At 44.5% G+C, this 25,591-nt stretch overlaps 1 protein-coding gene across 1 annotated transcript in view; it reads right to left on the reverse strand.

Moving 5' to 3' along the window:
- Window positions 1-10,636: 10,636 nt before the first annotated feature.
- Window positions 10,637-25,591, reverse strand: part of C8B (complement component 8, beta polypeptide) — a 38,157-nt gene continuing 23,202 nt past the window's right edge. Inside the window, exons 9-12 of the mRNA XM_006768368.2 lie at window positions 23,584-23,747; window positions 16,078-16,231; window positions 13,390-13,458; window positions 10,637-10,985 (exon numbers count right to left, since the gene is read on the reverse strand). Of these exons, the coding sequence (XP_006768431.1) occupies window positions 10,834-10,985; window positions 13,390-13,458; window positions 16,078-16,231; window positions 23,584-23,747 (539 nt within the window). The 3' untranslated portion in view covers window positions 10,637-10,833. The remainder of the gene's footprint in view (window positions 10,986-13,389; window positions 13,459-16,077; window positions 16,232-23,583; window positions 23,748-25,591) is intronic.

Here is a 25,591-nt window from a genome sequence, read left to right on the forward strand (position 1 = left end):
GCAAAATTCAGTCATCCAACAACTAGGTGTTAAGTGTTAGCTAGTCTTGGACCTGCTCACAGCACTTTGATCATCCAAAGAAAAGGAGAAATTTCAACCCAAGTTTAGGGGTACCAAGCAGGCACAGGGTCTTGAACCAATCAAGGCCAATAAAATAAAGTATGATGAGAATTATCTTGTCTCTTTGGTAATATTTGTTCATTCATAGAATGATTAGTTGGTAGGATAAGCAGACACAGTGAAATAATGAGAAAAAAATAAAGATTGACTAGAGTTCCTTCTATTTTCCTTCATTTTGACTCAACGTTTTCGTGTATTCCTTCAATTAATGTCTTGTTTGCTTAAGTTCTTACCACAACATCATGTTTCTCCCAATTATTTTGTCACACTATTCTCTTCCTTCATTGGGTTTTTCACAACTAGTAATTATATATCGGTGCCCATGTATCCAGTGACTATGACCCATCTGCCCATCTTAAGGGCAGAGATTAGCTTTGTTTGGTTCTGCACTGTATCCCCAGAGGCCAGGGCTGTGCCTTCCTTTGGGAGGGACCTAACAAGTACCTGTGGATGAAGTGAGGGACTGAGCTCAGGAAACAGTTCAAAGATGGGGTCCATATTAGTCAGGCACCCAGAGTGGAGCATAGATTGGAGGGGCCCACCAATAATGATCAGTGCACCTTCCCTGCCACACCTGCATGGCAGCCAATCATACCAGCCAGCCTCAGTATCTCACAGCACTTCAGTCTGGATGTATTGTGTTGCACTGGCTTTTCTCTTTACCTATAAGTTTCTCCTATAGATTGTGAGCTCCTGAAAGGTAGAATTTGTATTCCCAGTTGGTAGAAGAAACATGTTTCCAGAGTCCTTCTATCCTTCCAGAATCTTCAATCTTTTTAGGGTGATAATAAGACTTATATAGACATGATACAATTTAAATGGGTTTTAGGGACACAGAAAATTAATTGTCTAGCTAATGCCCAAATATGTGGATATAAAATAAGTGCCAAGGGAGGCCAGGTCGGGGAGAGACTGGTCTCTTTGTGTGAATTTTATAGAGTGGGGATGATGGTGAATGTAAAGAAATAAGTTATATAAAATACTTAAAACAGTGCCTGTCTCATGCAATTTATTGGTATCACTCTTAATCTTATTATTGTTACTATTATTAATTAAAAGTTATAGTTTAAAAGTTTATTCCTGAACTCTAGATCTTCTATCTGAAAGAAGAAAAAAGAAGACTTCCTTATTGCTTCTATACCTGCTGTTAACTTACTTTTTAAGTTAATCTACACTAATAACTAATTTCCATTTGTTATTTCCTGGGGAGGGGTGGTTACATGCTAGAATGGGAGGCCAGACTGGCCAGGCCAAGAGAGCAATTTAGAGGACATTCAAACTTGATCCCAAAGTTGTGGTACTCAGTCTTGCTTGCGCATTAGAATCACCTGGGGAGTAAAAACACTGCTGTCCGGAGGTTGCACCCCAGACCAATTAAATCCGAGCCTTTGGAGGTGGGAGCCAGACATCAGTAGCTTTCAAAGCTCCCCACGTGGTTCCAATGCTGCCAAGGTTGAGTCCAGGAGGCATTACATGGGAAATGGGGTATGTGACCAAACAAAAGGGCAGCCACAGTAAGGTTTGTCTGTTCTATTTTATCTTGTCTTATCAAGCTTTTAAGATCACATCAAGCATATGCTCCTCTACCTTTGCTCTCTGCTGTCTACCAGTGGAGGGTATAGGATGGTGTGTGGGGTACAGGGGAGAGAAAAGAAACCAGAGGCAAGGGAGCCCCTTAGGAGGTAAGTGTGGTCATCTAGGTGGGTGGAGCTGAGACTGTTGGGATTAAGCGATTGCCTGGATCGAGTGTGAGCCAAGACCACAAGCTGAGCAATGCCATCTACCTGTCATCTGAGCCAGAGAACCCAGACCAGAGCCTGTGACCCTCCTCTGAAGGTTCTGCACCTCCTACAGAGTGAGACATGACAACACAGCAGCAGTGGCACTTTCAACAGCTGCAGCCCCTCACTGGACCTGTGCCTTCCCCTCTTCAAGAATGCCTGGCTCTCTCTGAGAGAAAGGCAGAAAACTCATCCAATGGATACTCCCTCGGGTCCTTTCAGGAGATCTATAGTCTAGGTTTTATAGGTAGCAGCATCAGGAGATGCTTTTTCCTTTTTCCTCCTTTGAGATAGAGGAAGATCTAAAGAAATCCGCACTCAATGAATTTCTTCTGAACACTATGCCTTTAGGGTGAAGAAAATGGACAGAGAGAAAGGGTAGGCTTCAAAAACCACACTGCAGGAATGAGAGATGGCAGCATGAAGCCATCAGGAGCAGCACAAAGGAGGGACTGTGATGAGGATGAGCAATGGGCCCTTGTTCTCCATGAGGACCATGGAGGGAGGCTGCTATCCCTTTGTTCAGGAATGGGTGAGCTCTTGGCCAGGCCCCGTGCTGGGTGCTGGAGGTACAGAAATGAATTAATCAGACATGGTCCCACCCCAGAAGTACACTTTGTCTAGGGGAGGCCTGTGAACAATGGCAGGAGGGGTACCAGCAGGAAACGCAGGGGCTGTGGGTACAGGAAAGACAATCTGGAGGAGGAGTAGATGGCCAGAGAGGTCAAGGAAATAATCAGGAGTTAGATAAGCAAAGGAAGATGAGGAAATAGCTTGTGCAGTCACAGAGGTTGGAAACCATGAAGGTTGGGGACAGTTACTGCTCAGCAACTGGTCATGGGCCCTGGACATTCTCAGGCTGCGTTTGGACCTTGAGTTTGGTCTCTGGGCCTTTCCTGAGGGAAGCTGGTGCTTGGCCCTGGGAGATTTCCATAAATACACACTTGTCAGTCATTCTCCTATTCCCCTCAGTTGTCCTGGAGGTTCAACACCCCACAGACATTGTTATAAGACCCGAGCATTCTGAACTGGATTCACAAGGTTGTCTCTGATCTGATGCAATGTACTGTTCCATCCTCCCATTTCAGACTCTCTGAGTCAAATGCACTAAAAATCTATCGTCCCTAACATGATCCACAAAGCCCTGTAATCACCAGCCCTTGGCTCTCTCTCTTTGTTTTCTTCCATTTACTCTTCTCTCAGTCATGCTGCTCCAACTGCTCAAGTCTTTCTCTTGTTCCTCCCACATGCCCAGCTCTCTCATGCCTCAGGACCTTTGTACTTGCTGTCCCCTCTGCCTGAAAACTCATCCCTTAAATGAGCTCATCTCTAAATGAGCTCACCCAAGACTCACTCCCTCATTTCAGTCAAGTCTCTGCTCAAATATTACCCCTCCAAAGACTTTACCTGCATTTATTTCTTAGATGGTACTTATTACTACCTGAGGAAACATACGAAGGGTTTATCCTCCCCCACCTTGGTATATCTCCCCCACTAATATGCAATTTCTTTTTTCATGGCTAGATTTCCAGTAGCTACAATAGTATTTGGTCTTCATAGGGGCTCAATAAATATTGTTGAATGAATGAACTACTTCCAATTTAGTTCCCTAATAGGGCTTTGTACACACTACCCAGACAGCATCCCCACCTGCAAGCTCCTACCTTTTGTCTTTTCACCAAGGGTCTTCATGGTCTAGTTTAGGTGTCCATGCACCCAGAATGCCAACCCTGACCCCTGCCATTCTGCCACACTGCATCAGGTGCTGCCCCTCATATGGCTCTATGTCACAGTATTTTACATACTCCATCACTGTAGCCTACTTGTCCTCTCTTATCCTCCCCCACCCCATGACTTCTTGCAGGGTGGATGGGGACCAATATTTACTTCTGGAGCCCCAGCATCTAGCATACATAGTATTTGGAGCTTCCCAGTAAAAGTCTGTTTTCTTTCTGGTCCCTCTGTGCTAGAGCAGTGATTATCAATCTTTTTCATCTCATGGCACACATAAAGTAATAACTAAAATTCTGTGCCACACCGAACAATATATTATGCTTTTCACTGATTTGATTTAAAAAAAGGTATAATTTTGATTGATTCACACTGGATGGCTATTTTGTTGGCTGTTATCATTTTTTGACAATGGGAAAAGAGATCAGTGGCCCTGACTAAATAGTCAGGTAGTGCTGTTTTAAAAAATCTTGGGGCACACCGGTTGAAAATGGCTGTGCTAGAGGGAGAGGCTCCAAAACAGGCTTTGCATGTGGTGTGCAGAAATCTTTGGGAGAGAACCCCATGGAAGATTTTTCCCCACGACCCCAGGGTCCTGCAAACTTCCGGGTGCATAGAAGAGAGCCCATGCCTTCCCTACAGGCTACACACATTTAAGAAAGTGCCTGCCTTTTCCACTTCAGTCAAGGAGAGTCCATCAAATCGAGTTAAAAATTCTGCATTCATGGCCTTGGGGTTTTCCCCCAACCCCTGGGAGAGATAAAGGAAAATATGTTTCCCTTCTATATTAACAGCTTAAAATGTGAGATAAATCCTCCCATCCTAACCTATTTTTAACAAATGGACTTTGCTGTCCAGTAGCATGATACATGTCTGACGGGTCTATTTATCCATTCTATTTTTTTAGAGATAGCAGCTAAGAAGTTTTATCTATTATTTGTCTCCCTCCCTTATTCCCATTTTCCTAACCAAGCCTGTGGAGCAAGCAGTTGATGGATGGATGGTGTTTGGGATAAAAGGTGCCAGAATCAGATAGTTTTCAGGATATGAACAAACTGGCTTATTAACAAGAAGGCCTGTGTGGCAGAGGTGGTGGGGGATGGAGGCCTGGATACCAGACAATGGTCAATGATGGATGAAGGAACACCTGGGGTTGCAAGGTGTAGACGTGAGATAACCGGTGGACATAGCCACTAATAATGGGAGCACCCAAGCTCCGGAGCAGCCTTCTGCACAGAGGTGAATGTCAGACCAGCCACTTGACTGCCTTTGACAACGCTCCAAGAATTCCCCACTGCAAACACAGTCCCCATTTCTTTTCTTTCTGTAAAATGCAATCTTATGAAGCTAGGGGTGGTAAAGAATAAAAGGCAGATATCAGGCAGGGCTGGTTGTCCAGCACCCTAGGACAGGAAAGCAGCTGAGTACCTACCATGTGCCAGGCCCTTTGGGGTGATAGCATATGTTATGTCTTTCAATCTTTACACTTGTGCCATTGAGAGTATCGGCCATGTTTTCTGATGAGGACACTGAGGCACAGAGAAGATGAATGATTTGTCAAGGTTGCTCAGCTCAGAAGTAGTGGCGTTGGGTCTTGTGCCTTTGTCTGTCTGCCCCAAAGCCCTCTGAATGGCTCTGCTTCTCCAATACCGGCTGCCATACCAGACAAGTGGGCTGGCGGGCAGGCCCCGGCTGCACAGTGAAGCTGGATACACTTCTGTTGCGGTGGGAAGACAGGCAGCTGTGTGGTGGTGGCCCTCGGACTCCGACAGTCCTTCCTCTTTCAAGCTGTGTGGTCTTGATCAGGTTGCTTAGTGTCTCTGAGGTTCCTTCTCATCACCTGTCAGAGGCAGATAACACATCCTTCCTCTTGCAGACACAGGGAGTGTGGAGAGTAGCTACAGTGTTTGGACAGGTTCAAGTCTTGGACTAATGAGAGGACATGGTCCTCTCGTGGCAAAGCCATGTGCAAGTCCCAGCTTGTAGGGCAAAGCCCTCCCAGCACAATTATAGCCAAAGGCTATGGTTGTAAGCTTGACCTATGGTCTGAACCTGTAGCCCTATGGCTGAGTGATATAGGCTGCCTGAGGTGCAGCAAATAAACAAAGCTTGATCAGGTGCATGTAATTGAGTAGATTTGAAACCCATGAGAATGTTGTAAACATCTTGACCACGCCCTTATTTTGCCTTGTGGAAACTGGCTATAAAATATACTCTGCTTGCAGTCTGTGGTGCTGTCACTAGCTCTCCATCAGAGAGGACAGAGACCTACCCAGACCCAGCTTTTGTTCTCTTGTCTGTCTTTTCTCAATCCTTCACTGCCCCTTCTCAGGCTCACTGAACCAGGCTATGCTGGTGCAGCATTTATGGTGCCCAACGTGCGGCTGAGTGTGGGAATAGAGGCCTGAGTTCAGGTTCACCCATAGCCGTGCCAGCTCAGACATAGAGGATTAAACTGGATTAGGTATGTGAAAGTTCTCTGTAGCTGGTAATTCTCTCTGCAAATATCAGTGATTATGCTGTTCCATTTTCCCTTAACAACCCAGAGCTTGGGATAGAAAAGCTCTATGTCAGTGGTTCTCAACCGGTGGGTCACGAGCTCTTTAGCGGTTGAATGACCCTTTCACAGGGGTCGCCTAAGACCATCTTGCATATCAGATATTTACATTATGATTCATAACAGTGGCAACATTACAGTTATGAAGTAGCAACGAAAATAATTTTATGGTTGGGTCACAACCTGAGGAACTGTATTTAAAGGGCCAGAAGGTTTAGAACCACTGCTCTATGTCCATTATAAATACCTCTCCTAGGAGCTAAGCTATTTTATGTCTTTCATGTTCTCATGCATTGTAGTGGTTCACACTGAAACCCTGTCCTTAAAGCAGTTTTCAATGACTTTCAAAAGACAAACCAAACGGAGTTCTTGTTGATGTGTTACGAATCCATAGAAACAGTGATGTCGATGACACAGCTAACAGTGGAGGCTGGCTTTCCCCAGGGTCCTTCCTGAGAGTAGCAGTTCACAGAACCCCAGAGGTTGCTACCATCACCATCCCTATCTTATAGGGGAGGAAATAGAGGCGCAGATGGCTACTTAATTTGCATAAGAGCACAATGCTAGTGGGTCCTAGCACCAGGCCACATTGCAAATGCAGGAGTCTGGCACACGGGCACACATGTCTAAGCGTTTCTGTCTCTACTTGGCCCCTATGTGTTCAGTTCTGCCTGAGAACTTACGCTGCCCTGGTCATCTCAGTAAACCCACCTCTGAGTTCCCAAGTGCCTCAGTGTTGGAATCTGGCTTACATTTAAGAAAGACAACACAGCACCCGGCCGGTTTTGCTCAGTGGTTGAGCATCCACCTATGAACCAGGAGGTCATGGTTCAATTCCCAGTCAGGGCACATGCCTAGGTTGCAGGCTCCATCCCCAGTTTGGAGCATACAGGAGGCAGCCGATCAGTGATTCTCTCTCATCATTGATGTTTCTATCTCTCCCACAGATCCAAGTGCTCCATTCCCGAGTGTGGCTGCTAGGTTTTAGGTGGGTGTTCTGAGTTTACTGCGATGAGAGGCAGAATATTGGAAAACAGTCTTCTTAAGTGAGTCTTTGTTCATTTCCTGCCTTTGCCACACTCAGGTAAGGCCTCTTAACCCTGTTAAGCCTTGGTTTCTGCACCAGCCGGTAAGTGTGCTTCCCAGGTCACTCCAGTGCCATGATTGCCAATGTTTCCGCTCTCCTACGTAAAGTTTCTCGGAAGCTTCCTGGTGGTCCCCAGTGGTGGTCACCAACACCCTGAACAAGTGTGATCAGCCCCTATCTGACCTCAGCTTTCGGCTTCTCCTACTTGACTCGGTTTGCAATGCTGCCTGTAACGCTGGCTGAAAGCACCTCCCCTGGCCACTGCTGTGTGGGTTGCCCCTGTATCAGGCACCTATACCTCAAACTTCATGATGCCGCCACCACGTGCCACCAATGCACTAAAGTTTCTCACTGTCCTGGGAAGGTCCTACCCTTGACTCCACTCACCCCTTTTTCCATTAGTTCATTCATTCATGCAGCAGTTACTCATTGTTGCCTGAGTGTCCCAGGCATTGTACTGGGTGCTGGGGACACATGAGTGCAGCAGGCAGACACTATGCCTGCCTCCAAAGACTTTATATTTGAGGAGGAGTGAGAATTGATAAATGAGTAAATTACAGTACAATGTCTGCAAAGCCTGGAAATACTAACAGGTATTCACGCTGTCATTCAAACATTTTCAATCTGCAAAATAAAACATTTCCCCACCAAGATGCTAATCCTGGAAATCTCAGGGAGACCTGGCTGGGCTCCAGGTGCACACTCTCCCTGTGTTTTTTATAAGTCCCTGGGAGAGGCCAGAGTCCCCTTCACAACAAAGATGGCATTTTCCTCTGTATTCTCTGCTGGCAGGTGCTCTTTTTCCCAGGCTCCCTGCACATCCCACCACTACCCCATTTTGATTTCCATCGTTAGTGCATTCATTGTAAGGATCAGGTTCCTTTTGAAACTTTCTCTACCTGTCACCTGATAATTGCATTGATATCTACCCCATCAAATTCAGAGAAAGATTAAATGAGATAATGTAGGCTAAAAGACTCTATAAACTGAAAAGCACTCTATAATTGGCAGCTATTATTATCGTAATAATTATAATTATTATTCCCACAGCAGTTATGTGATTAGCCCAAGGTCACATAGGAAGGAAGCATAGATTCAGAGCGCCTCCCCATTCACCCCCATCGAGCACACGGCAGAGCTCACAGCATCGTAGAAATTCATGCTTTTGGATGCAAAGCTCTCCTATGCCCAGGTATCTTGTGCTGTGCTCAGCTCCCAGGCCTGCTGCCAAGCCACTGCCTACACTGTGCCCCACGGGGACTTGCAGCTCCAACACGGTTACACTGGTGCAAATTACAGTTGTTGCCAAGATTTTCCACAAGCCCAGTTTGTATTTATTTTGTTTAATTCTTACATTATGTTTGAGCCTCCTCCTAAATGCATTTGTTTGCAGAAAGAGCCACGAGGGGAAGTTCAGCCCACAAATAAGAATATAATCATTACACAGTTTAGCAGCACCTGGGCGTCACCCGGGTATTCGCCAGTGCTCTGCAATCCAATTGTCTCTCCTTCAAGACCATATTTAATAGGATAAACAATTTCTGCTAAATGCAATCAATGCGAACCTGGGCTGTCATCTCCATAATCAACTCAGATCTCCCATTAGAAGCGGTGGCTGTGATTGAGATGCAGGATTTAATTTGGCAGCACCTGCTTCGACGTGCTGATGTGGGCTTCCTGGGAGCCTCCCATCAACCAAACACAGAACTGCTCTCCCCTGTCCCTGGGGAATCTTAAAAGAAGATAGATTATAACTCAAGAAAATTATACGGCCTCAGTCTAATGAAAGAGATAAAACCTTATTGGATTAGCCTGTTGAAATAACAGCAGACAGCAAAGAAATAATATTAAGCTAAAAAAGGCCCAGAGCCATCAGCTCAATTGCAGAGGGCACAGGGATGCAGGAAGGAGGACAACTGCCTCGCTTGCTATAACAACCCTTGAGCAGTAAAGTATCGGCTCATTCTAGGGGTTGTTCAGTTCCAGAGCTGGCTGGTGTCATGGACATGTGACGGTCCGTAGGCCCCAGCACTGAACCCCAATGGCAAGCTCAAAGCAGATGATGTGGCAAAAACCAACCCAACCAACCAACAAAAAACCGGTTGAAAAGGAATAAGATGAACCAATTCACCTTCCACTAACTTATTTTTTCCTACCCTTTTGATCTAAAAATTCACATAAAGTTCTAGAATCAGTCAGAAAGTTCCTAGGAGCAAATAAAATAGTAAGGGATATTTTAATATCATAGAACAAATGAGGGCAATAAAGATTACATGAGCACTTGCCTTAATCTAAATAGTAAAAATATTTTGGTTTTTAATAACCTGAAGATCAACTGCCTTCTTATTTTCTTCAAATACCTCCTTCCCCCAAATGGGGTTTGCACAGAAGCCTGAGTGAGCAAAGTGGGAATGTACAGAGGTGGGGAAGGTTTACATGGTACACTGCCCCACACCATCAACTTGGACTTCTTGACATGTTTCCTCTTCCAGCCAACACAGCCTCTCCTCTAATTTTTTCCATTCTTTTTTTTTTAAACTGTCTCTCATGCAGTGATCAGTTTTCCTGGCTCTTAGCTCTAACTCAGGATCTTCTCTGGGTACCCACTTTTATGTCACAACAGTTCAACTCTGCCCCAGAACTCGTGCTTCCAACATCCACAACCACACCCTTCCTGTGCTCAGCATCCAAGGTCACTGAGGAACCAGAATCCATGCCTTTAGGATGCCTGGGAGATTTGTAAATAGCGCACGTGCACACGCGCGTACATACACACATACACACACACACACACTCACACACACACACGGCACTGTCTCCCATGTTTTCATAAAATATTCATTAATCAAATGCCTGAATTTACTGAGATGAAGGGAGCACCATAATTATGAGTTTAAAACCTTGGAACCCAAGTGCCCAGGTTTGCAGCCCAACTCTGCCACTTGCTAACTGTGTAGCCCTGGACAAGTCACTGAACTCTTCTAAGACTCAGTCCCCCCACCTGTTAATAGGGCTCATCTATAGCATCCACCATTTAAAGTTGTCATGAGGGTGGGATGAATTAACATGCTGATGAATTAAGCACTGTGGTTGGTACAAAGTAATCATTCAATAAATATGAACTGCCACTGTCACTGAAGGAGACTGTATACTCAAGAGAGGTGCAACTTAATTATCTATTCATTGATTCATTATTGGACACCCACTCTGTGCCAGTCACTGCTAGACAGTAGGAATTCAAAGTGACTAACTGCCAACACAGTAAATGTGAGTGAAAGAAAACTATAGAAGTAACTGAAGTGAGGATTACCAAGGTGCTTAAGCCCCTCAGGAACCTATAATTATTTAACTCACTGTGGGTTCCAGTCATGTGCATTTTACAGATCTTTATTGTAAGCATCCTGCATGGCACCATCCTTCAGCCCTGGGCTGGCCCCGGTAGGAGCTAGTATGGGGAGGAGCAGTTAGTGTGGGGTGGGCTGTCTGAGCTCCTAGGGCTCAGACCTCTCGCTGTGTGCAGCCCATAGTAGTGTTATCAGCAGGGAGCTCTCCCTTCCTTAACAGTTAAGTGTTTCTGAAGCAGGGCCCAAGCAGGGGCTGCCCCCATTTTGAGGAGGTGGATTGTTGCACTGTCTTTGTCTTGTTTTATGTCCTCCAGAACATGGAGACCAGTTTGACCAGCAATTCCACTGTCCATCAGTGGGGACATCTATAAGAAAGAAGGTCAAGGAACATGAGTTAGCCCTTGTTACACTGTAGTGCCCTATGGGTGGGGTGGGATGTATAACCCAAAAGGCTTTGGGAGACTGAATTTCTGATATTCCCCCTCCAGTCAACTGTCCTTTCAGGCCATTGTTCTCACCATGCTTCCTTCTACACAGGACCTTTGCCCATGCCGTCCCCCCTGCCAAGAACACTCTTCCTTCCTCTATTCATCTAGTCCAGTGGTTCTCAATCTGTGGGTCGCGAACAATGAAAATACATCCTGCATATCAGATATTTACATTACGATTCATAACAGTAGCAAAATTACAGTTATGAAGTAGCAACAAAAATCATTTTATGGTTGGGGGTCACAACAACAGGAGAAACTGTATTAAAGGGTCGCGGCATTAGGAAGGTTGAGAACCACTGACAGTCCTATTCCCCTTCAGATATCAGCTTAAGTGTTAATTCCTACAGGGAAACCTTTCCTGACCCTAACTCCCTATCAGTTCTTCATATTTGAAGCTCTCGTAGCATTTTGTTACAATTAAAACTTTAAATATATTTCTGGGACAATTTAAATAATGTTGGCCCTTCTTTCTAAAGAGGAATCTCCATGATGACATGAACTATATCTGATTTATTTGTTCTCTCACCACCGAATCCCAGCATTTGAGCTGGCGTATAAGAGCCTCTTAGTGAATATTTCTTGAATAAATGCTTTGCAACAATAGGACGCTGAATACTTTATTTTTCAATGTGTAAAATAGGAGCTATGTCATCTACTGTGAGCCTTGTGTGTGTTAACTGAGGTAATAACACTGACATTTTTATTTTCTCTGGGGATTTTTTGGTTGATGAGATTGGCTAATGATCAATTATATCCACCAAGATATACCATGTCTGGCTGAGCCTCTCATTCACAGGGTAATTCTGAGTACACTACTTCCTATCTCTGGGCCTCCCATTTGTAAAATGAGAAGACTGGGGGAGCAGTTTTCCAAGGTCTCTGCCAACCAGCAGAAATCCTGGGGCTGTCTGATTGCACACTCCCTGGAAGGTCCCTGGGTGGGGCCCGGTTGAGGTGTGGGAAGAGAGGGAGTGACGACAACCCTGAATGTGTTGCTGGGGACAGAAATAGTGCAGACAGGAGTCAAGGTCAAAGACTGTAGAGTCAGACCGAAGGGACCTGAATCTGGGTTCCTACACATACCAACTGTGTGCCCATTAGTTCATGGCCCATTAAATCTGCTTCTTCACCTTTAAAATGGGGATATTGGTAGTATCTTCTTTATGAGGTTGTTGTGAGGATTAAAAAAAATTAATATGTGTAAAATACAAATTTAATTTATGTAAGCTACAGAATATGTAAAATACATGTAAAAATCAAAATGATTTAATGCAGGTAGCATCATTTACTTAGCTCTAAAACAAACTAGCCAAAATTCATTTGTCTCTTACAATGTATTCAGCATCATTAGAAGTGCTTTATATGTCCGAGGAGAAACTTGAGACAACTAACTCTATTGGAAAGTTAATATCATCATCTCCATTTTACAGATGGGGAGGCTGAGGTACAAAGAGGTGAAGTAAGGTGGTCAAGGCTACAGTTATTAAAAGATAGAGATGGAATTTGAACCCAGCTGAGTCCAAGCACTCAGTAAGGTGCCTGCTACACGGTAAAGTGCCTAATAGATGTTTATGTATGTTTATTGTTTCTACTTAATGTGCCATTTCCTTTTATAATGGTATCGCCAAAAAAGCTGCAGCAAGGAAAATAAAGGGAAGGAGGAGTAAGGGGTTGAGAACTCTTAGATTATAAACCAGCCAAAGAATTTGAGAGCTGGAAGGGATCTTAGTGATAGTTTAGATTTTCAGTTGTTCCTTCAACACATACCACTGAGCCCCAACTGTGTTGGGACATGGGGACACAGAAAAATTAAACATGTCATCCTTACTCAAATATACAGGGGAAATAGACACACAGAACCCTAAGTACAATGTGCTAAGAGCTATAGGAAATATATGTTCAAAGTCCTACAGGAATCCAAAGGAAGAATTAATTCTACTTGGGGAGAGGAGGGAGTTAGGGCACTTTTTACAGAACCAAGGAGCATCTGTACTGGATTTTGAGGACTGAATAGGAGTTGACTAAATTTTTTTTTAAAAAAGTAAGCATTTCAGAATGATCTAAAGAGAAGACTTGCAAATGCCATTAGCAGTCCTATAACATGAAGCACTCTCAGTTGTGACAGTAATTAAATCTATAATCTATAGCCAGGATGGATCTCAAGTTTCATAGCATCCAGCTCCCTACCAGAAACTCACACCTTGCTCTTCTCTTTCGAATTACTCTCTGGACTTCCTCTAGTGTTCCCCTTCCCCACCAACTCTCAAAGGCTCCTTACTTTTCCGTGAGGTAATCTCACAGCCTTGGCCTTCAAATCCATTGGGACAGACGCAGTCACAATGTGATTCTGCAAAGACAATGCAGAGAGAACGTAAACTATAACCACGTGATGAAAGAACCTTGGAGTTCATTTCTCTACATCACTGCTTTCCCATCCAGGTAGAGACATTTAGTTGAATCATTTGAAATAAGAAGGTTCAGTGCCAAGCATACCTACTCCTTTATTGAGGAACCTTTGCTCATAAAGAACATATTTATTGCCGTCATATGGAGTTGAATTATATGGAATTGTTGAGGAATACTACTCATCCTAATAAAAGGGTAATATGCAAATTAACCACCACTCCATCACAAAGATGGTGGTGCCCATAGCCACAAGATGGCAGCACTCAGTCCTCTCAGCCCTGCCAGAGTCCCCCAGTCCTGGGGGCGGTGGGGGGGGGTGGCTGCTGAGAGTGGGCAGTGTGAGTGGCCTGGCAGAATGCTTGCTTCGTCATCACAGCAATGAGGCAAGCATTCCGTGTCTGGCTGCAGAGGGCCTCTGGCCAGGCTGGAACACTTGTGCCATTGCAGGCTGGGCAGAGGTACCCCCCGCCCCACTATGCATGAATTTTGTGCACCGGGCCTCTAGTTAGTAGATATTTGACCTAGTCTTGTTGCTCAGAGTCAAAAGCCACATTTGTGGTCAGCGAAGCCACTGGTCATTTTCACCCCAAGTTAATTTTCTAACCTCTGCTTGCACACCTCTAGTGATGGGGAACTAACTTTGATGTCTTAACCTATTTTGGGCAAGGTCTAATACCCTGTAAGTTATTCCTTGTGTTAATCTGTAACATGTCACCCTGGAGTCTTCTTATCTGGGTCACACTGAATCTCTTCACAGGACTGTCCTTCATAAAGCAGGCCCTGCAAGCATCCTAGCCCTGTCTTCATGTTCTCCCTCACCTCCAGAGTAGAACCTCAGGTGGGTCCCAGTTCCCAGGCCCAAATTTCACACAAGGCAATGGGGATTTCAGCAACCTTAGATCAAAACCTTGAACTGGTGGCTGACTTCCTTCCTGATGAACTGACCCTCACCCAGTGTCCTCGTCCTAATGGTAGATCTTCCCAGCCTTAGGCTCTCACTTATGTCTGCTATGCTCATATCCAACTTGTCCAACAAGGTAGACACACACTCCTCAATCTCCACTGGGTAGCTGGGATCTTTCTCCATGAGAACAGGCCTCCTCTGGGTCCCCTCTGCTGAGCTTGCTCCATCCACTTGGCTTGTTGTGCTAACTCCAATGGGCTCTCTGGGCTGGAATCTGCTGGAACCAGCTTCTCTAGTTGCCCAGTTTTGGCAGCAGGCTGGACTGGATGCTTCCTCAGAATTTTTCTAGCCCATCACAAGAGGAGCATAAGAAGCCAGGCCCCAGACTCTTCCAAGTTTGTTTTGCCCACTGCAAGGACCCCAGTGTAATCCTCAAAGTTAGGAATCAAGTCCTCGTGGCCCATCCTTGCTACCCCTCCCCAGTCCTCCAATCTTCTCACCATGTCTTGGTCAGGAGATGCACAAAAGGTTTCCTCTGCTCAGCCCAGGGCTTCCTTTTTGGTCAGAAGAGATTCCCTGAGTCTGTCCCCACTTCTGTTACAGAACACACAGCCTCAGCCTGCTCCTGTCTTCAGTTTAATGTGGCTGTCACCTACTGTGTCCCTGTGGCTGGAACCCAGATATCCTTACAGCCAGAGCAGCATGTCCTAGTTGCCTACATTCTGACTCTTTAGAGCTAGACTAACAGATCCTTCTACTAGCACTTGGTGCAGTTCAATGTAACACCCACTAGTCTATCAGCTCATTGAAATCTTCGATCCTGTCTACCACTGAATTCAGCTACAGAACAGCTTCTCAGTCCTGACTCTACAGTGGAATCATCTGGGAGGCTTTTTTAAAGGCCAATCCCAAGGATTCACTTTAATTACTTTGGGCAGGAACAACAGCTTTGTGTTTGTGAAAAGCTCTCTGGTGATTCTCACCTGCAGCCCGGGCTGGGATTTACTGCCTCAGAGGAATGGCATGACCTTTGCCATCAGCTGCACCTGAGGGCAGGGGTCTCCTAGGTGCGTCCAGGAGAGGTGGCAATTGTGGGTCACACCCAGGCTGGTGGGGAGGGTGTCACCATCCTGATGAAGGGCCCTTCTCCAAAGATACTCATATCAAGATCCAGGTTGGGCCCAAGCATCAGTAGTTCTGAAGGTCTCAAGTGCAGGCGTACCTTGTTTTCTTGCCCTTCGCTTTATTGCCCTTCACAGGTGTTGCAGGTTTTTTGTTTGTTTTGTTTTTTACAGGGGAAGGCAAGACTCCCCACCAGCAAAAAGACTAAGACTCACTTTATTGAGATACCCATTTTGTTACTGTGGTTGGTAACCAGGCCTGCATTGTCTCTGAGGCATGCCCATAGTCCTAATGTCGAGTTAGGTTGAAGAAGCTCAGGTTTAAGGGGCTCCAATGTTCAGGGGGCCCCCTTTTTCCCATTGAGATAATGAAAAGAGCTTCATGACAGACCCTGGGGCTCGAGGCAGAGTCGAGGGATTGACCTAGAAACTCTCCTTGAAGTACTCTAGAGGGTATGAGGTTTTGATAACATGTTCTGGCCCCAGAACCAGCCCTCCACATGACGGCTCCCACCAGCTGCCCCAGAAACGGTACCTTTCAGGACAGGGACCCCATTCCCTTTGCAGGGGGCACAGAGGCAGGAGCTGACTTCTTTCTGGAACTCTTCCAGGGCCTGCTTCATGTTCTGCTTCACTGTGCTGGAGTAGGCAAAGTCTGTGGAGGTCACCAGCTCATACAGCGGCGATGCCTGGGAAGCAAGCAAAGCCTTTTATGTCAGGGGAAAACATTCATCAAATAGAAGCATAAAGCAGGGCTCCACAGGAATGGGCAAGGGGTCAGTGCACAGAGACCCAAAGTAGATCCCTATGGCATTGGATAAATGCCCCAGTGTGTAGATGGATGCCCCATCATCTCTCTGTCCCACTCCACTTACTATCCACAAATAAGCTCATTCAAGTTCAGGCCAACCAATACTTACTGAATAAGTGCCAGGAAGTCAGCACAAGTAAGGAAAAGATAAAATCCCCACTCACAAGAAATTCAGAATCCAGAGGTAGAGGCAAGCATACTAAAGGATACTTACAGCACAGGTAACAGGGGAAATTTAATGGATAGAGAGGAGCAGGTGGTTCATCTGTCTTTGGTGGGGAGAGGAGGTGATTTTCAAGCAGCTCTTTGAAAGTATTATGGGAACCTGGTTCTAACATCACACCCTCGTCAAAATCTATCAAAAGCATTCACATCATGCCAGAGCCACTATCAGGAAGCCTCTCCCAAGCTCCAGAGCTCACAGAACACCTTCCCATCATGAAATGCTCAGAATACTCTACTACTCATTCAATACAAATTCTTTTTGCTCACTTGTCCGTACATTTTTTATGTGTTGAAATCTCTGTCTCTCTTCTAATTAGATTATAAATTCAAGATCAGGCCTACAAACTCCTCAGCTCTGCCTCTAGGATCCAGCCCTGAAAACCGCTAATAAAGTGGATCAATTCAAGGGGGATTGAAGACCTCACCATCAGGCCAGTAGCAGCAGGCATGGAGGAGAGGGTGTGCATAGCAGAACTGTAGAAGCACAAAGAGGGATGCTGGTTGCACAGAGAGCTCAGCAGTGTCTGAGACTTGGAAGCCACAGATGGAAGTGGTTGTGTTTGTAGATAAGGAAAAGCCAGAGGCCACATCCCAAAAGGTAGTTAAAACTATTCAGTCTCTTGGCTGTAGTTCAGGGGTGGGCAAACTTTTTGACTCAAGGGCCACAATGGGTTCTTAAACTGGACCGGAGGGCCGGAACAAAAGCATGGATGGAGTGTTTGTGTGAACTAATATAAATTCAAAGTAAACATCATTACATAAAAGGGTACGGTCTTTTTTTTTTTTTTTTAGTTTTATTCATTTCAAATGGGATCCGGCCGGCAGGTAGTTTGCCCACGGCTGCTCTAGTTTCAGCTCCAGGGCCAGGTTCCTCTCCAGATTTTGGTTGTGATCCTGCCCTAATCCAGCCCTAGAGAGTTTAGGGTCTGTCTAAATGCAGGCAATCATGCCTAATAGAAGCCTCCAGTGAGAAGAAAATTGCTTCCATTTCTTAATGCGTCTGATGCTGACCTTCGCCCCAGTGGGCAGAGAAAGTCCCCTTGGTGGTCCCATTGTCTCACGTTTTGTGGTCAATGAATTGATCCAGAAGCTGTTTACAGAACCTTCCAGTCTGCTGGCCCATGCATGGGGGAGGGTTTGCTGTACACCAACCATGGGCTCCAACCGGCAGCTTTCCCTTTCAGGGAGAACCCAGCACTGAGATTTGCTCCAGGAGAGGGAGAAAGTCAGAGGCAGAACTGGACTAAATCTTCCAGGTATACTTTGTGCTAGAAGCTGTGCTAGTGGTTTACAAATATGATCCCACTTCATTCTCATTAGGCAGCAGTTATTAGTCCTGTTTTCAGGGGAGGTTGAGTAACTGAACAAAGTCAAATAACTCATAAAAGAGCTGCCAGAGTTCTAACCCAAAGCCTTTGTTTTTCCTACTAGTTCATGAGGACTATTAATAAAAGTGATTATTATTATTATTGTTATTACCTATTTCCATTTCTAACCTTATCCCAGTGGTCTCCACATTTTGCAGACTTTGGTGGAGTTCTGAGCAGCAACTCTCAGATCTTCACAGCTCCCTCTTTAAATCAAGTTAATATGATATAGCTGCTTGTTCTTTGCTTTGCTGGTCCTCTTTGCTCTTCTTCCTTCCTGCCTCTCTCCCTGCTTTCCTCCCTTCTTTTTCTTCCCATCTCTTCCCCAAAATACACAGTCCTAATTTCTCACCTTGATTATTGGGTCCATAGTACCCCTGCCCTTATAAAAATTTTATTCATCATATTGCTGCAAAGAGATGATGGGTGCTATCTGTTCAGTGCCATGCACTTCTCTACAATGGACCCTGGTGATTGACATTTTCAATGATAATAATTATTGCCATAGCCAACATTTATTAGGTGCTGAACTAAATACTCGACAAACATAATCTAACTGAATCTTTACAACAATATTATGAATCAGGTAGGTGGTCTTCTATATTCCCACTAGTGGCCCCGTGGATGAAATTTGTGCACATTAAAAGGGAATTAATTAGAGGAAATATTTTAATATTGCTATTTGCCCTTTCTCTATAATAGAAGTGTCAAAGATGAAAGAAAATTAGTAAAATGTATATGAAAACGTTCCTCCTGTCAGAGTCTGGGGCACACTGCAGGACCCAGAGTCAAGTTCCCGTCCACCCACGTGCACCTTGAAATCACGTGAGACCCAGACCTGGCTGGCCCCACCCACATCAAGCCCTGCCTCAGGTCCCCCGTCAAGCCCCGCCAAGTGGGGGGCATGGCCTGAGGTCCCCCTTCAAATCCCACTGGGCAGAGGGTGTGGCCTGAGGTCCCCTGTCAAGCCCCACTGGGCAGGGGGTGCAGCCTCAGGTCCCTGCTGATTGCTCATTAGGGCTCATTACGGGAACCCTGCCTCCACTGTGGGTGCAGCCATCTTGTGATGGCGTGACAGAGTGAGGGTCAATTTGCATATTACCTCTTAATTATATGGGATTTCACAGATGAAAAGGCTAAATCACAGAAAAGTTAAATAGATTAACCAGAGCCACACAGTAGTGGGAAAGGATTTGAACTATTACCATTGTGGTCTGTTTCTTGCAAGTGTATGTTTTTGGGTAGGTAGGTGGAAAAATATATACCTCAAATAGGTGGCTTAAGGAAAGTGTAGTTTTATATTCCACTTTTTTCACTTCACATCATATTATAAGCATAAAAGAATATTTTTTATGGCTGCATAGAATCCTGTGGTATGGATGAATGAGAACAAGCCTGTCAAACTCAAAGGCTAACACAGGCCAAATAAATGAGGCATGTGGCCCATGGGCATAGAGTTGGACATGCATGAACTAGAATATATACACTTGCCCTGTTATTAAATATTTAGGTTGTTTCCTTTTTCTTTTCTCCTTTGCTATTACAAACAACATAGATCAAGGCATGTTTTTATACATGCATCATTACCAATTTTTAAAATTATTTATTTAGCTGGTTCTGCATTTAAGGTTATTGAATCAAAAGCTATAAGCATTTTAAAAGTTTGGATATATACAATTAAATTCTTTTCCTAAAGGGTTGTACCTATTTACAGTCCCATCTCATTTTATAAAAGTGCCCATTTCATCACTCTCAATGAACATTAAGTGTTATAGATTTTAATAACTATCAATTTGATAGGTTAAAAATATTGCTTTGTTACTTTAACTTTTAGTTCCTAGAGAAGTTGAAAATTTTGCATCTTTATTCATCATCTGAGTTCTAAGTGTTGTCTATTACTTTGGGATGTGTCTTATAAATTGCAGACACATTTAGAATTTCATTTGTGGCAAAATTATTTGGTTGGTGTGTAACCTGCCATTTAAAGATATTAATGGTTTCCTCATTTGAAATTCAGAATTTATTGCTAAGGGTGCTATCCATCAGTCTAAGTCCAACATTATCTTACCCGGCAATACTACTGTGCTATCTGTATCGTAAACCTTCCCTTGGTCAGAGTGATGTGCTTTGCAAAGCAAGCATCTTTGACAAAGCTGCTTTAGAAAGGTGTGCTGGTTATGACTATTGAGCAAATATGTCAGCTTCTTTGCTTTCTGGGCAGGCGGCAGGGCTGCAATCTCTGCCGTCCGTCCTTAAGGACAGGTTTGCAATGTGACTTGTTTTCGAGCAGTGAAAGGTGTGCAGAGGGAGTGTCCCTTCCCTGGTGACACCTTGGGAGCAAAGTGAGCTGACTTTTCCTGTTCCCTCACCACTGCTGTGGTGATCTTGGGAGCAGATGCCAAGATAAAACCTCCGCCTGGCTCCCTGGGTGACATTGAGGAAAGCCCCTGGCCAGTACACTTTGGAACATGTCACTGAGATTTGGGGGTTGTTCTTACTGCAGTGTAACTTAGGTTGTCCTGACATCTTTGTGAGCACCATTCGCTACTATACTTGTTTCTTTCTACCTTAGGCAATGCCCAAGCTCCATACAGTGTCTTCTTTCAGCCTGGGTCTCAGACCACAATCTAGCTACCCTGACCACTAGAGAAATGTACATGGATCATAGGCCTGGTGAGTAGGGTTGCCCATTAAATAAGAATTCCCAGGTAAAAGGAATTTGAGAGAAACAACAAATAACTTTTTAGTATAAATATATTCCATGAAATACTGAGGCGATGCTAAGACTCAAAGAGTATTCCTTATCTGTCTGAAATTCAAATTTAATTTGACATCCTGCATTTTTCACTTGCTAAATCTGGCAAAATCTGTACGTACTTTCTTTAACATTTCAACATATCTTTGGGATTTCTTATCCATTAAGGATCATTTCAATGGGCCACAAGCTTTTCCCTTCCAGACCATGGTTGTCACTCCAGTATCTTCTGGTATTTAGTGTTACAAAGAATTCTAAGACCAGTGTGACTTTTATAGTTATAGGTTATATTTGCTCTAAAAGTAATTAAAAAAACAAAACAAAAAAACATTGCCAGGATGTGTTTCACTATAGTTCCCCCCCGCCCCCCAGCCCCCCAGGTACTGTTGCCTACTTTTCAATGAGGCACTGTCAGCTCAGGGAAATTCCCCTCATTATGTGTTTGATGAACGCATCTTCGCATTTACTCTTGTCTTTCTCAGGAAGAAGTCCCTGAGATTTCGATTTCCACTCTGTGCTCTCTCTCTGTCATATTTCTTACATGTCATTGTTTTAATCTCGTTGTCTTTCGCTCCTACATTCTAAGAACATTTTTATAGCCCCTTCCACATCATCAACTCAATTTCCTGCAGTGTCAATTCTGTTCTTTATAGTTTCCAATGTGGGTTTTAATTCTGCTACTGTGCTCCTGGTCCCCTGTATTCAGCTACTTCCCTTTTCATCTGCTTAGTGTCTAAACATCTCAGCTTCTATTTTTTAGTTCATCAATTCCTCGTTTTCTTGATGTTTGTTATAATCACAAAGCAAATACTTTCCAAATTTATTTCTGTTTTTCTATATTTCAGACGTACCCTTGCCTCCTGCATCTTGAATGTCATGTCAATCTGCTGTGTTCAGAATGCTCTTCATTTGTCTATCGCTTTCTTGTAACTCTCCTTTGAACAGAGAGCCTCTATATCTCAAGTTTGCCAGCAGACAATGTGTACGGGTTCCTCTGTGGTTTTCTGCTCTGCCAACCTGGTTCCTACAGGTATCATGATCATCATCTTCAACGCAGGTCTATGTATAAGCCTTGGCCACCACCTGTGTCTAGGAATTGCTTACGTAGAGGGTCCTGCTGTCCTGGAAGCAATCATTGCTCCAGCTACCTGGTCAGTGACTCTGCAGAGAAGAACTCCTCAGAGACCATGGGAAGCCATCTGCAGTTTTCTCTTGCCAGAAACTGCATGAGGGAGTGGATTGCTCAGAATGTATGTTTCCAACTCAGGTTAGGAACACCTCCAACAAACCTGCCTCCCCCGCTCCTGAAAACATCTCTGATTCTCTCACTTTTTCCCCTCCATCAGCCCACACAGGCTCCAGAACCCTCCACTGAATAGAGCATGTGAATGGCATCCCATATGTGCAGAGAAGCCTCTGAGCTTCAGTAAAGTGCTTCACACCTGCAGGCCTGGTTGAGATGCTTAGCGTGCTAACATGCCCTCCTCCCCTCCCCACATACCCACATCCATATCACATCATATACTTGGCACTTGACATTCCCAGTGTGCAGGGTGGCACATCCAACCTATTTAGGTAGGTAATCAGGGCAAGTCATTCATTTTCAGTTTCAAATAAAAAATTTGGTAAGAGATAAGTAAAATGTAAATACTAGGGATCTATTTTTCCCTGTTCTCTCTCCCATGCCCGTATGTGATGCCACCCAATGTCACCATGCCATTAGCCAACCCCAGGTTTCTCTGGAGCTGCATGCAACTTTATCCTTCTCAATGCTTGCCTAAATGTCACCACTGACCAGAGGACGTGAATGGCAACCTTCTTGTTCTGCAGAAATGATGTGTTTGACATACAAATAAAGAGCCTGTAGGAAATTGCCAGGGCTGGGAACTGCAGAGTCTCATGTTGGAGCTCCAGCTCCTCACTTTTCCCTCCTTCACTACAACAGTAAATCTCCAGGGGCTGATGCTGGACCATCAATGACTGTACACATGATGGCAAGAGGAGGACGGTGTACAGTATGACATGGACACCATTCTGAAGGCCCCACAGGCAAGCACCTACCACTGCTGATGTGTGTGACAGTCTTGTTCTGGCAAATGTCCTTTTAGTTTAAGTTTGCAAAACTGTTCTTGTTTGGGTGACAGGTGGTTGGGATCATTATTTTTTATTCTTTAAACTCGCAGGAAAGTCTGGAGAGGAGGGGAAAAGTGCAGGTCTCAGGTCTGGACCGAATAGAGACTCCCAAGCAGCCACAATTGGGTGCGACCTCTGTGACCTTGATTTTTTTTTATCAGCCACAAAATAAAGATAAACATTTTAACTTTCAGACTTGTGGGGATTAATTGTAATGACACCGTGAAAACCCTTGGCAGAGTGTCATGGGAATAGTAGGTGCCCAAAAGATGTTAATGATTTCCATGATGTGTTATCCTGTCCAATGAGGTCGTTATGCCTAAGTGTGTCTTACTGTGCAGCATAGACTGTATTTTTCACCCTTGCACTTCCTCTATTTTCCTCCAGCTCCTTAGTTCCTATCACATTACTGAAACACAGCAACTATTTGTAGGTTGCCTGAATGAATATTTAAATGAGCAAATAATTGAATGAGTAATTCTCTGATGGAATGGAAACAATATTAATGTAAGAAGGCTTTAGTTAGAAACTGGTGGTTATTTTTCTTTAGCAACGTGGGGGCCCCAGTGAGAGGGAGTCGGGGGTCACTAGCTGGTGCTGAGCAGTTACGCTGTAATTGGTTCACTCCAGATATATTTTTCCATTGTCATGTATGCACCTCAAGATTATGGTAGGCCTTATTGAGTTCTATATCCCATACCCTGGCTCAGAGCAGAGGGGAGGATTGGTAGAGCAGCTGCCCAGCAATACCTTAATTTTGATGATGTCGGGGTTGTACTGCACAGCATCTCCCCACTCCTGCATCAGGTCCGCTGTCGGCAGGTCCTTGTAGGCCAGGGCGGTGACGTGCTCACTTGCTCCTCCTCGCACACGGACCACCAAGTCCTCTACCATGCTTTTTCTATTGTTTCTGTCTGATATGGACACAAAGACCTGGGATGTCAGGGAATCTACTTTTGCACCTTAGCATTTAATAACCAACTAATAACCAACTAATAACCTAGGTACCATGATATTCACTGAGTTTTCCCAGGAGAAGTGAATAGACACATCACTGCCAGAAGGGGGTCACATTGCAATGGGAAAAATGCAGCTCACCCAATCATATAGGATACAAGTTGGAGGCAGAACAAGGGGACATTTATTTTGAGAATCCATAAATTCCAGTCACTAAGTGAGTCAATAGAAGGTAGATATCATATAGATAGATAAATATGGATAAATAAATAAATCATAGATCTACATATATAAAAGCCAAGCAACCAGAATGACAGAATGACCATTCAGGGGTGGGGACAGCCAGCCAACTGCCCGTGGTACCTCCCCTGGATTGCCCCGCCCCAGATTGGCCCACCCCCACCCCAATTGGGGGCGGGGCTGGACAGCCAACCATCCACGACCCTCCCTCCCCCCCATCGGCCCCCATAGGAGTGGGCTGGCCGGACCCCACCCATGCATGAATTCGTGCACTGGGCCTCTAGTATGTAAATAATTAGTAGATAGCTGATACATAAATACATACATACATACATCTATACATTCATATGGGTAGATTGATAGATCATAGATAGGTAAGTAGATTGGTAGATAGATAGATTATTGATCATTTATATGTTAGTCACTAATTTCTAAATGTTGTACATGTATTCATTCAGTCTTCACTGTGACATAGAAACATATAATCTTTACTTTGCAGATGAGAATTTTTAGGCACTGGGTGTGAAGGAATTCATGTATACATGAATTCTGCCCAAGCTCTAAGCTCTAGCACTTCTTTGTGTGGGATGACTAAAGCTGGGAGAATTTGTAAAGGCTGGGCTCTGCATGGGATACATACCTACAAAAGAGTGTCTACTATAAAGTGATTTATTTTTCACGGAGTTTCCCATAAAGCCCTCTATCATATCAGTGAGTCATTCCATTCTAATTTATCTATGTGCCTGAGGCTAAAAGAACTGGTGTCAAGTGACTACTCAGCTCTGAGCCTGCAACACCATGCTTTGTATGAAGGCAGGTTCGCATACTGCTGGTAGGAGGGCAAACTGGGACAACCATTTTAGAAGACAGATAAAAAAAGTACATCCTCAACAACCCATCAATTCCACTCCTAGGTGCAGCACCTGGAGAGACAAGGACCAGGTGACTGTGTAAGAACACTCATAGGAGCATTTATTCTAAGTTCATGACATAGCAAATGACCCAAATTCAACAGAATGGTCAAACTTGTATTCATACAGCAAAATACTATGCAGCGATGAAAATGACCTCACTATAGTTATACACAAAATCATGATGTTGAATGAAGAAGAAAAAAAATCCACCCAGAGAACTGAAAAGATGATGTTCCATCCATATACAATTCAAAAACAAGCCACACTGAGCCATACTGGTCAGTGGGTCATATGGGAGGTAGAACTATTAAGAAAGGAGGAGTCAGGATGGTGTCATCTCCAGAAGGAAGGGAGAAGCTGTGGTTGGCAAGGATTTCTGGGGTGCTGAGCAATATTCCATCTGCTGACAAGTCATCGTTAAAGAGCGCCTGCGTTTTATGTGTGCCTCCACATGTAAGACGCACCTTCCAACCCAGCAGCACAAAAATGAACAAACAACAATGTCAACCACACATCAGCCACAGTGCAGGAGACCAGCAATTGATACTTGTTTTGTTTTGGCTGTGGAACTTGCTTTGCATAAGCTTAGTAAGCAGAGCAGAGCAAAGGAGAGCTGCTGGAGGTGCAGAGGGTTGGGGACTGCAGCC

This window comes from Myotis davidii, unplaced genomic scaffold (genome assembly GCF_000327345.1).
Source record: "Myotis davidii unplaced genomic scaffold, ASM32734v1 scaffold79, whole genome shotgun sequence".
NCBI classification, from domain to species: Eukaryota; Metazoa; Chordata; class Mammalia; order Chiroptera; family Vespertilionidae; genus Myotis; species Myotis davidii.